Source organism: Neofelis nebulosa, chromosome 5 (genome assembly GCF_028018385.1).
Source record: "Neofelis nebulosa isolate mNeoNeb1 chromosome 5, mNeoNeb1.pri, whole genome shotgun sequence".
Taxonomy (NCBI): Eukaryota; Metazoa; Chordata; class Mammalia; order Carnivora; family Felidae; genus Neofelis; species Neofelis nebulosa.
The window spans coordinates 52,425,275-52,442,011 of record NC_080786.1 but is presented as its reverse complement, the minus strand read 5'-3'; the positions used below and the strand labels follow the sequence as shown (position 1 = coordinate 52,442,011).

Here is a 16,737-nt window from a genome sequence, read left to right as displayed (position 1 = left end):
TGGACTTGAAGCATCTAAGTATAAATTGTAAAACTGGTAGAGCAGCTGAAAATTAGAGAATCATCTATAGAAGAAAAGCAGACAGAGTGAGCTCTATCTCAATCTACAGTCTTGGCTGGCAATCAAGGAACAAAAGAGGAACAGAACAGATCATGAAACCAGTTTTAAAAAGCAGCAGTAGAAACCATAAAGTATATGGAGATATCAGATACTGCCTACAGTCAAGAGAGGAAGTTTGCTGTTTAAGGTAAGCAAAGAACAAAAACAAAACACCACAAAATAAAATACTCCCCAAAGAACACAACTGAATCTAGAGTGGTTACAATGTTCAAACCTTAAGTCAAAAATACTAGACATGCAAATAAATAATACAGTGTGGACCATATAAGAAAAAAGTGAACAGAAACTATGAGTAAACTAGATATTAGTTTTAGCAGGCAGAGATTTCTTGACAATTGTCACAAATTGTTCAAATATTGAAGAAAAAAATAGTATCAATGAATGAACAGATAGGAAATCTCATTAGAGACATGGAAACTATTTTTTTCCCCTAAGGAAAATTCTAAAGCTGAAAGTAAAAAAAAAAGCAAAACAAAGATCAGTGAGCTTAATGATACATTAATGTAAGTTACCCAATCTGGAGTACAATGAGAAACAAAATTAATGAAAATGAATAGAACCTCAAGAGATCTGTGGCATAAGAGCAAGTGGTTCAGCATATGGGCCAGTGGAATACCAAGAAGAAAGGAAGAAATGAACAATATTTTTAAAAATAATGCTCCCAAACTTCCCAAATTTGGTAGAAAACACTGATTTACATAGTCAAAAAACTCACTGAACAACTAGTGAACTAAACATAAAGAAAACCACTCCCACATGCATGACAATAAAAGTGCTAAAAGCCAAAGATAAAGAGAAAACAGTAAAGAGTCCAGGGAGCAAAAATAAATTATATAAAGGGATAATTATAAGATTATGGCTAACTGCACATCAGAAACTTTGAAAGTCAAGACACTGGAACAATATTTGATGTGGAAAAAAAAAAAAAAAACTTGTCAGCCAAGAACTATACAGAGGAAAACTATATCATTCAAAATTGAAAATGAAATAAAGATACTATTTCTTAGAATAAGTAGAATGATAAGCTGAAGTAGAATGTAATAAGTTAAAGATGTAGTTTAATGGGAAAAGTTAAAGATGTAATCTCTAGGGCAACGAAAGAAACTAATACAAGGAAATATATTTTCAAAACAATAAGGAAATTTAAATTAAATACTAAAAATTATTTGAGTAACAAGAAAAAAGAAGGCAAGAAACCTAATTCAAGAAGATACATGCACCCCTGTGTTTATTACAGCATTACTCACAAAAACCAAGATCTGAAAGCAACCGGTGTTCATCAGTAGATGAATGGATAAAGAAAATGAAATCCGTGTGGGTGTATATACATATGTACATATACATATATAAGCGTATATATACATAAACACAAATACATATATATACACACACACACACATACACATACCTATATATACAAAAGAATATTACACAGCCATAAAAAATAATGAGCTCTTGCTACGTGCAATTAACACAGATGGACCTAGACAGTATAATGCTATGTGAAATAAGTCAGAGAGAGACAAATACCATATGATTTCACTCATATATAGAATTTAAGAAACAAAACAAATGAACAAAAAAACAAAAAAAAGAGAAAAAACAAAAAACAGACTCTTAAATAAAGAGAACAAACTAGTGATTACCAGAGGGGAGGTTAGTGCGGGGATGGGTGGAAAAAATAAAAAAAGAAACAGAGAGAAAAATGCCATAATTTTAAAAAAGCTAAGGAAAATTACAGAGATAAATACAACCATACCCAAAATTGTATTAGGTAAAAATGGATTAAACCATTCACTTAAAAGGCACAGTCCAAATGTATTAAAAAAAAATAAGATCCAAACATAGGCTATCTAAAAGAAGCCAAATTTAACATGAAAAACAGAGACTGAATGAAAAAACTAGAAAAATGAGGTGTTATACAACTTGTAAGAATAAAAAAAGCTAGAATAGATAGGTTAATACTATTCAAAACAGACCAGGGAAGCAAGGATTTCTACAGATGCAAAAAAGACAGTTTATGATAACCGGGCTACTGTAGGAAACTAATATAACAATTACAAATGCATATATGCTTCCTAACAGATTTTAAAAACTATCAAGCAAAAGCATGCAGAATTAAAGACAGAAAACGAAGAATTCAGAATCTTACATGGAGAAATTGACATATGTCAATTTAACAAGGAAAGAAATTAATAATTATAGAGAAGACCTGAACAATAATATCACCACCTTAATCCAACTGATATTTATACAGCACTATGCCTGACAACTGCAATATACTCACTATTATATGATAAACTATAGGACAATTAAAAAAATCTCAGAAGATTCAAAGGACTAAATCTGATGAAGTACACTTTCTGAATACAACAAAATTAAATTAAAATTCATCAACAACAAAACATCTATAAAAGACCAAAATATCTAACTAAAAATAGTGCTGCAGAAAATTTATAGTGCCCAACATATATAAGAGAAGTGGATTTTTGCTACAGTATCAAGGTATCAGTCGAATTTAATCAAGAAAGAAGGTCCTGGAGTAATTGGCTACCTGTATCAAAAAAAAAAAAAAAAAAAAAGGACATCAAGCTTACCTCACTTTATAAGTCAAAATAAATCATGGACATAAATGGAAAAACCAAGCCTATAAAAACTACTAGAAGAAAATCTTTGTGACCTTGAGGTAGAGAAGGTTTAAGCAAATATCAAGATTTAGTAAAATTAATAAATTGGAACTTTATCAAAGTTAATAGCTTTTGCTCAACAAAAAACACATGGGAGATTGGAATAAAATTTAAAATGGGCAGAAGACTCTAAGACAGTAAAAAGGAATATACTCTGTATCTCTCTCTGAAATAATCACAAAACAAAATGTCAAAACAACAACAATAACAAAACCAAAATGTTTTTAAAAAATGATTTACAAGGGGGTACCTGAGTGGCTCAGTCAGTTGAGTGTCTGACTCTTGATTTCAGCTCAAGTCATGATTACAGGGTCATGGAATAAAGGCCCACGTGGGGCCCCATGCTGAGCATGGAGCCTGCTTAAGATATTCTTTCTTTGTCTCCCTCTCTCTAGCCCTCTCCCCCACTTGCGTTCTCTCTTAAAAAAAAAAAAAAAAAAAAAAAAAAAAAAGATTTACAAGACATTGGAAATCAGGCAACAAAGAACAGTGATTCCTGAGAGACAAGAAACAAATGAATGGAGGCTTATCACTACAGATCACAGCACAAGGACAGAGAACCCAGGTGGAGCCTGGCAATCTCTGGATTTGAGGAGTCAGAGCTGAGATTCCATGGAAACTAAGGCAACTAGAGTTCATAGGACAGAGGACAAGAGGGGAGACAGAGCACATAGACAGAAGTGTAAAAATCTATCGAGAATCCCCTTTGTATATTCAGCAAAGTACTAAATAGCGCATACCTGTAAAGTAAGTACAAGAAGCAAAGAAAACACCATCCCAAAGAAATGGAGACCAGAACCTGATGCTCAAAGTGAAAAAGAATGCTGCTCCAACAAGCTAGACAGGAAAAACTCATAATTCACAGGCATTTGTTAGAATACTCATCAAGTTCATACCTCAGTTATGAGGAATAGTTAGCACTAGACTGAGTACTGCTCCAGACCTACCTATCGAATCATAATAGCGAGACCTAAGAGGCCAAATTGTCTCCAAGGAACTTGACTGCAACCCAGAATAAAGCTTAAAAATGTGTATTGGACTGCAAAAATATCCACCCAAATCCAGAATTATGCTTGGAAATTTCAATTCCTTTCTCTTAAGTAAAGAGAAAAATCTTTAGCAAGGATGTAACAGAGGTGACTACATTATCAACCAACTTGACCCAGTTGACATTTACAAGACACCCCATATAAGAACAAGCAGAAGAAGCAGTTTTCAAAACATTCATTAAAATAGCACATATGCTGAGCCATAAAACATCTCAATAAATTTAAAAGGATTCAAATCATACAAAGTATGCTCTTTGGCATAATCAAAGTAAATAAAAAATGAGTTATAAAAAGATATCCAGAAATATTTGAAAAATAAATACCACTCTTTTAAGTAACCCTGGTCAAAGAATAAATCAAAGTGAAATCAGCAATTATTTAACTGAATGAAAATGAGAACATAACATATCAGAACCTGTGGATGCTCCTAAAGGAGAAGATATAAAGCACTAAGTACTTATATGAGAAAAGATGAAAGGTCTCAAAGCAATGGCCTCAGTTTATACCTTAAGAAACTTCAGGGTTTGAAACATGGCGCAGATGACTTGGACCAGCAACAAACTACCAACACCGTAGAGGAGCCCCTGGATCTCATCAAGCTCAGCCTGGATGAGCGAATTTATGTGAAAATGAAAAATAACAGAGAGCTTCGAGGCAGATTACATGCTTATGATCAGCATTTAAATATGATATTGGGAGATGTGGAAGAGACTATGACTACCATAGAAATTGATGAGAAAACCTACAAGGAGGTATATAAATCAACAAAACGGAATATTCCGATGCTCTTTGTCCAGGGAGATGGTGTTGTTCTAGTTGCCCCTCCATTAAGAGTTGGCTGAAACAAAGAATTCATCGTGTTATGGAATATAGGAGACTTTGTATGATTGCCTCTTTAAATGTAGAAGACACTCAAAAGAGAAACCTGCATTAATTGCAACATTAAGAAATGACCAAGGATTCTTCCACTCCTGAAATGAGTTGATTTCCAGATAACTCAAAAATTCTTAAGCTAAAGAGTATTTTTATTTTTTTCCAACCCTTTCAATAAATGTGATCGCCAAGATGAAGAACTCTTTTTTAGGAGTTGATTTGCTTTGCTGTTTTCTCAGTTTCTGGTTTTTTTTCCTTTAAGTTGAATTTGATGTTTCCTTTTTGATTTTTTTTTTTAATGCAGCATCCTGTCTTGCCAACTTTTTAAAGTAAACACACATCTTACATTGACTTTACTTATATACATTCCTCTGTGCATCTCCTAGGTTTGAGGCACCAAGTGGACCACTGAAAATTACAGCTTTGCCAATATGTGTCCTTCCTTCAAATCCTCTGGGAAGGCAGTTCTTTAAACCAACAACTGCAGGACAGGGAGGTAGACAGAATAATGCATATACAGGATGCCATAAGAGCACAAAGAAGAACAGGTTGAGTGAGGGGGGTGTGTGGTGGTGCTGTGACACTGTAGATGTTAACATGGCCATGAAATATGAAGCATGATTTCTGTTAAAAAAGAAACTTGAAAAAAAAAGGAGCAAATTAAAACCCAACATAAGCAGGAAAAAGGAAATAATATAGTTCAATGTGGAAAGCAATGAAACAGAAAACAGAAAAACTATAGAAGATATCAATAAACCTAAGAGCTGATTCTTTGAGAAAAGCAATAAAATTGATAAAGCTCTAGCCAGACTGATGAGAAAAAAAGAAAAATTATTCAATACACAAATGAAAGAAGTACCATCAGTATAGATTCTACAGATATTAAAAGGATGAAAAGGGACTATTATGAACAGCTTTATGCTTATATATTAAATACCTTAGGTGAAACGAACTAACTCCTTAAAAGACAAAAACTACCGAAGCTCACTGAAGAAACAGATAACCTGCATAACAATATTTCTCTGATTTTTTTATTAATTTCTCCATTAAGGAAATTTAATTTTTAGTTATAAACTGTTCTGCGAAGAAATATCCAGGCCAAATGCCATTTCTAAGTGACACCTAGATAGATTCAATTTAAATAATGCAGCAGCGAAAGAATTTTAGGTAACTTGACACTCTTAGGCCCTCAGGTTCATGCCTAATGAATTCCTTTCATGGAATATGTTCTGTGAAAATCTGTGGGGACGATGGGCAGAATTGAAGTGGGATGCTAACCCAATGTTTCTACAGAAATGCATCTGATATTTAGGGCTATCCCCTCTGGGAAGCCAAGCTATTTTATTTCACTTTAACAGTACCAGGAACACAAAACTAGTACCAGACTAGTTTATATCAGGAAAAGTAATATTATCAGGAGTAAACAGTAGGTAATGTGAATGGGACTCATAACTGACAATGGAAAAGGGTTTACAGTAGACATTAATCAGACGGGATTTTTTTGTCTGCCAGAAACTACATCCTTCCTAATAGCATACAGTTTACTTCTGGAACTTTATCTCTTCCCCTGTTATATGTTGTTTTTCCATGACAGTAATTCCATGCATCCTTACTACCCAACTCCATGCCTCTGACTATGGGAGATAAAAAGATCAGAAAGTTAGATACATAACTTAATCTTAGTCAATCAAAAGCCCTTTACCTGGACTTAAATTTTGAAGATAACAATGAAGCCAGAATGCAGATTTGAAAATGATATTTTTCAGAGTAGCAGCCATGGTGGTGGTGGCAATGCAACTGGCAAACCAGTTTCTGAACAGGTGGGATCTTCTTAAAAGACAGGTGCTGTGACTTTTATTCCCTTCTTGCTTTCTCAGATACTCCTGATATTTTAGCCTCTTATCAATTCTGTGAGCCCTCACTATCCTTTGCTAAATTCGTTTTTACTTAAGTTTGTCAAAGTTGCTTTCTTGTGTATAACATAAAGACCCTAAAATAATACAGGAATATTCTAAATGGAAATGTATAAGACATTACTACAAAAAAATTCAGGTGTGGAGGGGCACCTGGGTGGCTCAGTCATTTAAGCCTCTGACTTCGGCTCATGTCATGATCTCATGGTTCAAGAGTTCAAGCCATGCATCCGGCTCTGCGCTGACAGCTCAGAGCCTGGAGCCTGCTTTGTATTCTGTGTCTCCCTCTCTCTGCCCCTCCCATGCTTATGCTCTGTCTCTCTTTCTGTCTCAAAAATAAATAAACATTAAAAAAAAAAGCAGGTATAGATAAAGAAGTTTTTTATTATTATTTTGATAGCATATGTAATAAATAGTCTTGTTTCTACAAAAAGAAAGAAAGAAAAAAACAAAGAAGAACTTCCCAACTCATTCTTTTGAGGCCAGCACTACCTGATACCAAATATAGTCAAGGATATTATAAGAAAGTGAAACTGCAGACCAATATTCCTCATGAAAACAGATGTAAATATTCTAAATATAACTTTAGCCAATTAAATGCAACAATATATGAAATGGATAATAGACCATGACTAAGTGGAGTTTTCCACAAGAAATGCAAAAGTGCTTTACATATGAAAATCAATCAATGTAATTCACCACATTAACAATTAAATAAAAGAAAAAGATAGTCTCAATAGTCACCCCAAAAAAGCATTTTTACAAAATCCAACACATATTTCTTTAAAAAATAAAAACAAAAAACACACTGTCAGCAAACAAGAACTAGGAGAGTATTTCCTCAACCTTTAACCTTTAAAAGGCATTTACCAAAAATCTGCCAGCTAACATCACACTTAATAGTGAAAAAGAGTAAATGCTATCTCACTAATATCAGGAACAAGACAAAGATATCCAAACTTTCCACTTCTACCAATGTTGTATTAGAGGCTCTAGTCTGAGGAGTCAGGCAAGAAAAAGAAACAAAAGACACCCAGATTGGAAAGAAGTAAAACTGTCTTCATTACAAACAGCACAATCATTCCCACAGAAAATCTTATGGAATCTATATAAACAAGCAACTAGAATGATAAGTGAAATTAATGAGGTTGCAGGATACAAGATCATTATACCAAATTCAAGTGTATATACATATACTACCAGCAAACTATCAAAAATTAAAATTTTTAAGTGCTACATATATATCATTTGCAGTAACATCACAAATATAAAATACTTCCGCATAAATATGAAAAAGGAAAATGTCAGAGACCTCTAAACTGTAAGTTACAAAACACTGCTGAGAAAAATCATGTAAGACCTCAATAAATGAAGAAATACACCTTGTTAACATATCAGAAGACTCAATATTATTAAGCTGTTAATTCTCTCCAAATTGATCTACAGATTCATGCAATCCCAATCAAATATAAGCAAAGTATTTCATAGAAACTGACAAAATAATTGCAAAAGTCATATGGTAGTGGAAAGAACCTAAGACAGCAAAAACAACTCTGAAAAAAGAATAAAGTATGAAGGCTACGACTACACGATTCTAAGTATTATAACGCTACAATAATCAACAGTGTGGTACTGGCACCAAGACAGACAAGCACTTCTAGTGGAACAAGCCAAATGCCTACAAACAGACCAACCCCTTTATGGACATCAGATTTGATTACAAAAATAAAAGGCAATCCAAAAAAGAAAGGTGATCTGGTGGAAAAAATATGCTGCCAATATTAAATTTTCGAGATGAAAAAAAAAGAATGTTGATCCAGATTTCACATCATACTCAAAATTAATCTCAAAATAGGCCACAGACTTAAATGTAAAAACTAAAACTATAAAACTGGTAGAAGAATATAGAAAATCTTTGTAACCTTTGGCTAGGCAAAGATCTCCTAGATCAACACCAAAATCATGATCTACAAAAGAATAAATGAATAAACTAAACTTTATCAAAATTAAAAACTTCTGTCTTCAAAAGGCACTCCTAGTGAATGAAAGAAAAGCTACAGCATACATCTGATATAGCACCTGAATCTAGAAATATAAAGAACTCTCCAAACTTAGTAATAAGGAAATGACCCAACATAAAAAGCAAGCAAAACATGTGGACAGATACTTCACTAAGAAATATATATAGGTGGGGCGCCTGGGTGGCGCAGTCGGTTAAGCGTCCGACTTCAGCCAGGTCACGATCTCGCGGTCTGTGAGTTCGAGCCCCGCGTCGGGCTCTGGGCTGACGGCTTGGAGCCTGGAGCCTGTTTCCGATTCTGTGTCTCCCTCTCTCTCTGCCCCTCCCCTGTTCATGCTCTGTCTCTCTCTGTCCCAAAAATAAAAAAAATTAAAAAAGGTTGAAAAAAAAAATTTAAAAAAAAAAAAAAAAAGAAATATATATAGGTGGCAAACGAGAACACTGAAAACATTCTCGGGGCACCTGGGTGACTCAGTTGGTTAAGTGCCCGACTCCTGGTTTTGGCTCAGGTCATGATCTCACAGTTTGTGAGTTTGAGCCCCACGTCGGGCTCTATGCTGGCAGTGCAGAGCCTGCTCAGGATTCTCTCTCCCGCTCTCTGCCCCTGCCCTGCTCATGCCCTCTCTCTCTCTCTCTCTCTCTCTCTCAAAATAAATAAATAAATAAAACTTAAAAAAAAAGTCTCAATACCATTAGTTATGAGAGAAATGTAAATTAAAGCCATAATAGGCTACTTCATACCTATTAAAATGTCTAAAATGAAAGACTACCCATATATGTAGTATTAATAAAGCTGTGGAATAACTGGAACACTCACACGCTGCTGGCAAGATTGTATAATGGTATAACCACTTTGGAAAACAGTCTCGCAATTAAGTTAAGAATAAATCTACCATGTGATCCAGCCCTTCTACTGCCAAAAAGAAAGTATGGCCATACATTTACACAAATTTTCATAGCAGTTTGTTTTATAATAGCCAAAACCTGAAAACATGTCTCCATCAGTAAGTAACTGGGAAAACAATCTGTTTCATACACATACAAAGGCATACTATTCCGCAATAAAGAAAAATACATGCAACAATATAGATGCAGCTCAGAATAATTATGCTGAGTGAAAGAAGCCAGACAAAAAGAATACATACCACATTATTACATTTACATAAAGTTCTGGAAAATGTAAACTCATCTACAGTTAGAGTAAATAGGTGCCAGTGGGAGAAAGAGCAAGAAGAGAGAGAAGAAGGGTATAATAAAGGAGCCTGACTAAGCCTTTGGTTATGAAGGGGAAAGGTTCTAACGAACCTTGACTGTGTTGACTGTGGCGATGGTATCATTGGTATATACAGTATATACAGAAATAAAAAAATATCAAATTGCATACTTTAAAAATATGTGCAGTTTACCATATACAAATTATACTTCAGTAAAACTTTAAAAATAGGAGCAAAATTTGACCGGACACTACACGAAAAATAGATACACAAATGGCCAATAAACGTAAGATGCTCAGCATAATTTGACATCAGGGAAATGAAAATTAAAACCAAAGCAGGATGCATCTACAAATCCATTATAAAGGCTAAAATAAAAAAGAAACAGCAATACAAATTTTGGCAAGGATCTGGAGAAACGTGGAATCTCATATGCAGTCATTTAAAGGTAAAATAATACAACCCCTTCAGGAAACCATTTGGCAGGTTCTTAAAAGTTAAATCTAAACCTTCCAGTCAAGCCAGTCATTCACTTTCCAGGTAAAGAAAACATATGTCCACTTGAAGAACTTTATATGAATGCTCACAACAGATTTAGTAATATCCAAAAATGGAAAACAACTCAAATATCTATTAATAGATGAGTATAAAAACAAAATGTGATATATTTATACAAAACTACATTACTTTTCATTCAAAAGGAACTAACTGCTAATACATCCAACATCATGGATAAATCACAATATCATAATGCTGAGGGAAAAAAGCCAAACACAAAAGAATACATAATGTATATTGTGATTCCACTTATATAAAATTTTAGAAAATATAAACTAATTTATAGTGACAGAAAGCACATTAGCAGCTAAGATTGAGGTGGGGGGAAAATAGACTATATAAAATCAAGTGGAAACATCTGTGGTGATGGCAATATTCACTGTACTGTGTAAGTGTATACTATGTTGGTTTTCAATTAGTCCTCCAGCATTTTTGGCTCTGCAGTATTAGCAAAAGTAGTTTACTCTCTTAAATTTTCTCAATTAGGTATCACTGGCATTTTTGATGGGAAAATTTCTTTGTTGATCAGACTGTCTTGTATACTGTGAAGACAGAGTATCCCGATTTTTTCTCCCAGCCACTATGATCCTAAATATTCCATCATATATTTCCAAAAAGGCCCAAATGGGCCAACAGTGATAAACAAAAGTCAAATAAACTTCTATTTATTACATTTGGTACTTTGTACAAAATGATATTGACCAAGAAACAAAATCAGTAGCAACTAGTCTATAAGATGGGAACGTACACTCCAAGAGGTCTTGTCCTTAAAGCACTAATTCTATTACCATTTTTATTTTTTACTTACAACCCTCATCAAATAGAACACTCAGGAAGATCTAAAGACATCATTTCTTATTCATTTCCCACTCATCATCAGCGATACTAACACTACTCAAATAAAAAAAGAAAATGTTGGGGGCGCCTGGGTGGCTCAGTTGGCTAAGTGTCCAACTTCAGCTCAGGTCATGATCTCAAGGCTTGTGAATTTGAACCCCGCGTCAGGCTCTCTGACATCAGCACTGAGCTCACTTTGGATCCTCTATCTCCTTCTCTCTCTGCCCTCCCCCACTAGCATTCAGTTGCTCTCTCCCTCTCTCTCTCAAAAATAAACATTAAAAACTGTTGTATAACATATACCACTCATTACTGTAACAGAAGAAGTATAATTTATATCTAATTTTAAAACTGCATAAGGAATAATGATTGGAACATTGACAAAAGGATTATGTAGTATGTGGTGTGGCATGTGTAAAACAAAATGAGTTAAACAGAGTAGGAGAGGAGATACCTGGGAAGAGAAATACTTTAAAAATGAACTCTGAATAATCTAGCACAAAATGTCATCTTCAAAGAAGACATGGGTGCTTATCTGTTTTTTTTTCATAAAAACAATAAAGGGGAAATGAAAAATGAAAGGGAGACAACAGTGTTAACATTTTAAAAAGCAGAGGGGAAAAAAGCTAAGAGAATATCATGCCAATAAATCTGTAAACTCAGGTAAAACAAATCTGTCAGACCAATTTCTAGAATAAAATCTTACAGAAACTGATTTAAGATTAAATAAATAAAAAAAGAAAAAATGATAAAATAGAAAGGCTTAATAGTCCTATAACCATCAAAAAACCTGAATAAGTAGTTTAAAACCCCCTCACAATGATAATACTAAGCCTAAGTTGTATTATAGGCTAGTTCTATCAAATATTCAATTATATATTCCATATATAATTTCAATCCTACACAAACTTCTCAAGAATAGAAACTGATGGACCATTCATCATTACATTTTTTTTAACAGACTTTAATTTTAGAGCAGTTTTAAGTTCATAGCAAAATAAGTGGAAGGCACAGAGACTTCCCATATATCTCCTCCCCCGCACACACACAGCCTTCTCCACTATCAATATCCCCTACTAGAGTTTTCCATTACATTTACAAGTCTATTATAACCTTGATACTAAAATTGGAGAAGGACTCAGTTGAGCATCCAACTCATGATCCCAGGGTCAGAGGATCAAGCCCCATGTCGGGCTCTGTGCTGAGCATGGAACCCCCTTAAGATTCCCTCTCCCTCTGCCCCTCTCCCCTGCTGGTGGTCTCTCTCTTACTAAAATAAATAAAATGCAAAAATAAAAAAAATAATAAAAATAAAATAAAATAAAATTGGAGAAGGAAAGAACAAGAGGGAAAATTACAGGTAAATCTCATACACGAACAAAAATAAAAAATATTAATAAACAAACAAATCAAATGAATCCAGTAATATATACAAAAAGATAATACATCACAAGTAAGTTGAGTTCATCTCAGGAATGCAAGGACAGACTAATAACAGAAAACCAGTTATTATTCACCACATTCTTAGATAAAAAGAGGAAAACTTTAAAATAATTTCAATTACTGTAAAAATATTTTTAATAAAAATATATAAATAAAATAATTTCTAAAAAATTTTATCCAACTAGGAATAGAAGGCGATCTTGTTAAACAGTAAATGATATCTACCAAAAACCAGAACAAAATTATTCTCATTGGAAAAATATTAGCCGAACTCCCTTCAAATCCCAAATAGGACAAATATACCAGCAATAAATACAATAAACATACAAAGTAGACAGACATAAACTTTACAAAATACCTGCAAGACTTTTATAGAAGAAAAAAATTGTTTTTTATTAGGACATTTTTAAAGTACTAAATAAATAAAGAAGTATACTATGTCCGTGAATGGTAAAATATATCTTACAGATACGAGTTCCTACCAAACAGATCTAAATATTCAATGCAATTCCAATCAATGTACCAACAAGGGTTTTTGTAGAATGTAACAAACTGATTCTAGCTTTTACATGTAAGAAAAAAAGTCAAAGTAGTAAATATAAAAGAAAAAACATTATATACAGGACTTCAAATTATAAAACTACTATTTATCTAAAAACATTGTTAAGAAATCAATAGACATGCCACAGACCAAGAGAAGATATTCACAGCACATATCTAACAAATTGAACACACAATATGTAAGAAATTTTCACAACTTAATAATAAAAAGAGAAATAATCTTTTTTTGAAAAATAGGTAAAAGGTTTGAACAAACACTTTATAAGGGAAAATACACAAATAGCCAGTAAGCACAGAAAAAAACCCTGTTTAACATCATTAGTCATCAGAAGAATGCTACTTAAAACTCACAATGAAATACAACTTCAAATCCATTAGAACAGCTGGAATTCAAAGGTCTGTGACACCAAATGTTGGTAAAGATGTGCAACTGAAACTTCTAGTTGAAACATACATTGTTTATGGGGATATAAACTCAAACAACTATAAGAAACCCTACTGGCAGTAAAATATACATTTATCATACTACCTATGTCATACATCTATCCATCTAACCCACTGCTCGGTATTTATGCCAAAAAAAAAAAAAAAATGCAAACATGTCCCTTCAGAGACATATATACAAATGTTCATAGCTACTTTAGTCTCAAAAGCTAAAAACTCACTGCTAGGTATTCACCCAAGAGAGATAAAAACACACGCTCCCCAAAGACTTGTACAAGAAAGTGCATGGCAGCCTTAATCATAATAGCTCCAAAGTGAAAACAACCCAAAATATCCTTCAACAGAATGAACTGCGGTATATTCACACAATGGAATACTAGTCAGCAATAAAGGGAACAAACTACTAATACATGCGACAACATGGATAAATCTCAAACACATTATACTGAGCAAAAGAAGCCAGGTACAAAAAAATACAATGCCAGTTATATCAAGTTCTGAACTAATCTATTGTAAATGAAATTAGAACGGCAGTTGCCTCTGGAGGCTGGGGGAAAGGACTGACTGCAAAGGAGCACAAGGAAATTTTTGAAGGGGATGGGATATGGAACCCAAGTTCTACCAATGAAGATATTTGTTAAAATTTACTGAACTGTATACATAAGATCTGTGTGCTTTACTGTATGATTTGACTTATATTTTAAAATATTTTTTAGTGTTTATTTGTGAGAGGGGGATGGGGGCAGAGAGAGCGGGAGACACAGAATCCAAAGCAGGCTCCAGGCTCTGAGCTGACAGCCCAGAGCCTGACCTGGGGTTCAAACTCACAAGCCATGAGATCATGACCTGAGCCAAAGTCAGACGCTTAACGAACTGAGCCACCCAGGAGCTCCTGACTCTTATTTTTAAAATCACATAACAATACCTAGATCTTAAACTCTGAATTACCAAAAATAACTGAAATGCAGGGTAGATACCACTAAACTCTTTTGACTTATTACTACAGCTTAACAATGTTAACAAATTTCACAATATTGAGTTACCTTTGTACTTCTAGTTTGAACCATTCTTTTTTTTTTTTTTTTTAATTTTTTTTTTCAACTTTTTTAATTTATTTTTGGGACAGAGAGAGACAGAGCATGAACGGGGGAGGGGCAGAGAGAGAGGGAGACACAGAATCGGAAACAGGCTCCAGGCTCCGAGCCATCAGCCCAGAGCCCGACGCGGGGCTCGAACTCACGGACCGCGAGATCGTGACCTGGCTGAAGTCGGACGCTTAACCGACTGCGCCACCCAGGCGCCCCTAGTTTGAACCATTCTTAACTGCTGGTTCATTTTTCTAACTTAACTGCTGGATTCTCTGATATGTTCTACTTATACATTTTGTATCAATATTTTTAAATTTCAAGAACATTATTTTTTTTAATTTTTTTAATGTTTATTTTTGAGAGAGAGAGAGAGAGAGAGACAGAATGAGAGCAGGGGAGGAGCAGAGAGAGAGGGAGACAGAATCCGAAGCAGCTCCAGGCTCTTCACCCAGCACCCATCACGAACATCATTTAAAAAAACCATTTTGGGGAGCTTGAGTGGCTCAGTTGGTTGAGTGTCTGACTTTGACTCAGGCCATGATCTCGCGGTTTGAGTTGGAGCCCTGTGTCAGGCTCTGTGCTGATGCTCAGAGCCTGGAGTCGGCTTCAGATTCCATGTCTCCCCCTCTCTCTGCCCCTCCCACGCTCATGCCCTGTCTCTCTCTGTTTCTTAATAATAAATAAACATTTAAAAAAATTTTAATAAAAACTAAAAAATAAAAAACTATTTCATGTATACCATACAATAAAGCAAATAAATAATTATGCTAATGATATTAGGAACACATGCACTGAAAAAGAAAAGAATACATGTATAAACTAAGTTAAAATCCTGTAACAACAAATTTCAAAGTAAAATCGTATGAACTCATGATTTAGTATACCATATTTCATTGATTCTAAGATGTACATTTTGAATACTTTAACATATCTGTAATGAGGATGCATCTTGCATTAGATGGTGTCTTAAAATTAATTGGCAGTGTTTTCTTTCTTAGTAGTACATAAAATTACAAGTGACCACATGTTAGATTCAATGAAACAGTATATGTTTTCTAGTTCTGTCCATTGAACTAAAGAAATGACATCCCTGTAGCATCGTATTTTGATTTCTAAATACCGTTCTTTTGATTAAAAGGAACCAAGGTTATTTGGATAAATGGTTAATTCCAGGCTCTGGAACAAAAAATTTCAGTCTGAGACTGAAACAAAATGTAAAGAACCATTTTCAAACTAACAGGGACACAGGAGACAATCCAAAAAGGTTCACACAGACCAAACTTGCTACAATTTGAGCATCAAAAAGCACCACAATAACAATTCTAACTAATTGAAATATGTTGAATAAAAATCCCATGAATCAATGTGATACTCAAAAAGGAGAAAGCAAAAAGCAAAATAACTCACTACTACTAGAGGGAACTATTGTACTAACTCTTCATTTTAAAAATAGGTTTTATAATAGAGATTGCACAAAAAGTATTCAGTGTCTACAGACATTTCATATGTATATCAAAATACAGGCCATCCATGTGTAGTAACTTAGCTGGACTTACACAGTTAACTACGACATTTGAGAAAGACTGATTAATGATTTGTACAAGAAATTTTCAAACTTGTCTCTATTTTCCACTATTTCCGTTCTCAGAACATACTCAAAGTCCAGAATACTCAAGTGAAGCAAAGGAGGACAGGTTGAAGAGAAGTGAGAAGGGAAACAGGAAACACAAGCTACATCCTTTTGATTAATATCAAAACATGCATCAACAGACTAAATAATGCTTTTATATATAATATCTTCAGTTAGAGACTTACAGTGTCACTAGATCTTCACTTATTCAAAATTTACATAATCATTGCTATCACAAAATGGAAGCTAACTTCTGATGATCAGTTTAACCTTTAAATCACCTGATTAAACTCCGTCTTC

The 16,737-nt window shown here is 34.1% G+C and overlaps 2 protein-coding genes across 2 annotated transcripts in view; one reads left to right on the top strand and one right to left on the bottom strand.

Annotated features, from left to right (window-relative positions):
- Positions 1 to 16,737, bottom strand: part of RSRC1 (arginine and serine rich coiled-coil 1) — a 421,618-nt gene that overhangs the window by 254,828 nt on the left and 150,053 nt on the right. The gene's annotated exons all lie outside the window — the stretch shown is intronic.
- On the top strand, positions 4,318 to 4,726 carry LOC131513007 (U6 snRNA-associated Sm-like protein LSm3). Its single transcript, XM_058732355.1, has one exon. The coding sequence runs from the start codon at positions 4,318 to 4,320 to the stop codon at positions 4,696 to 4,698; it is 381 nt and encodes a 126-aa protein (XP_058588338.1). The 3' UTR covers positions 4,699 to 4,726.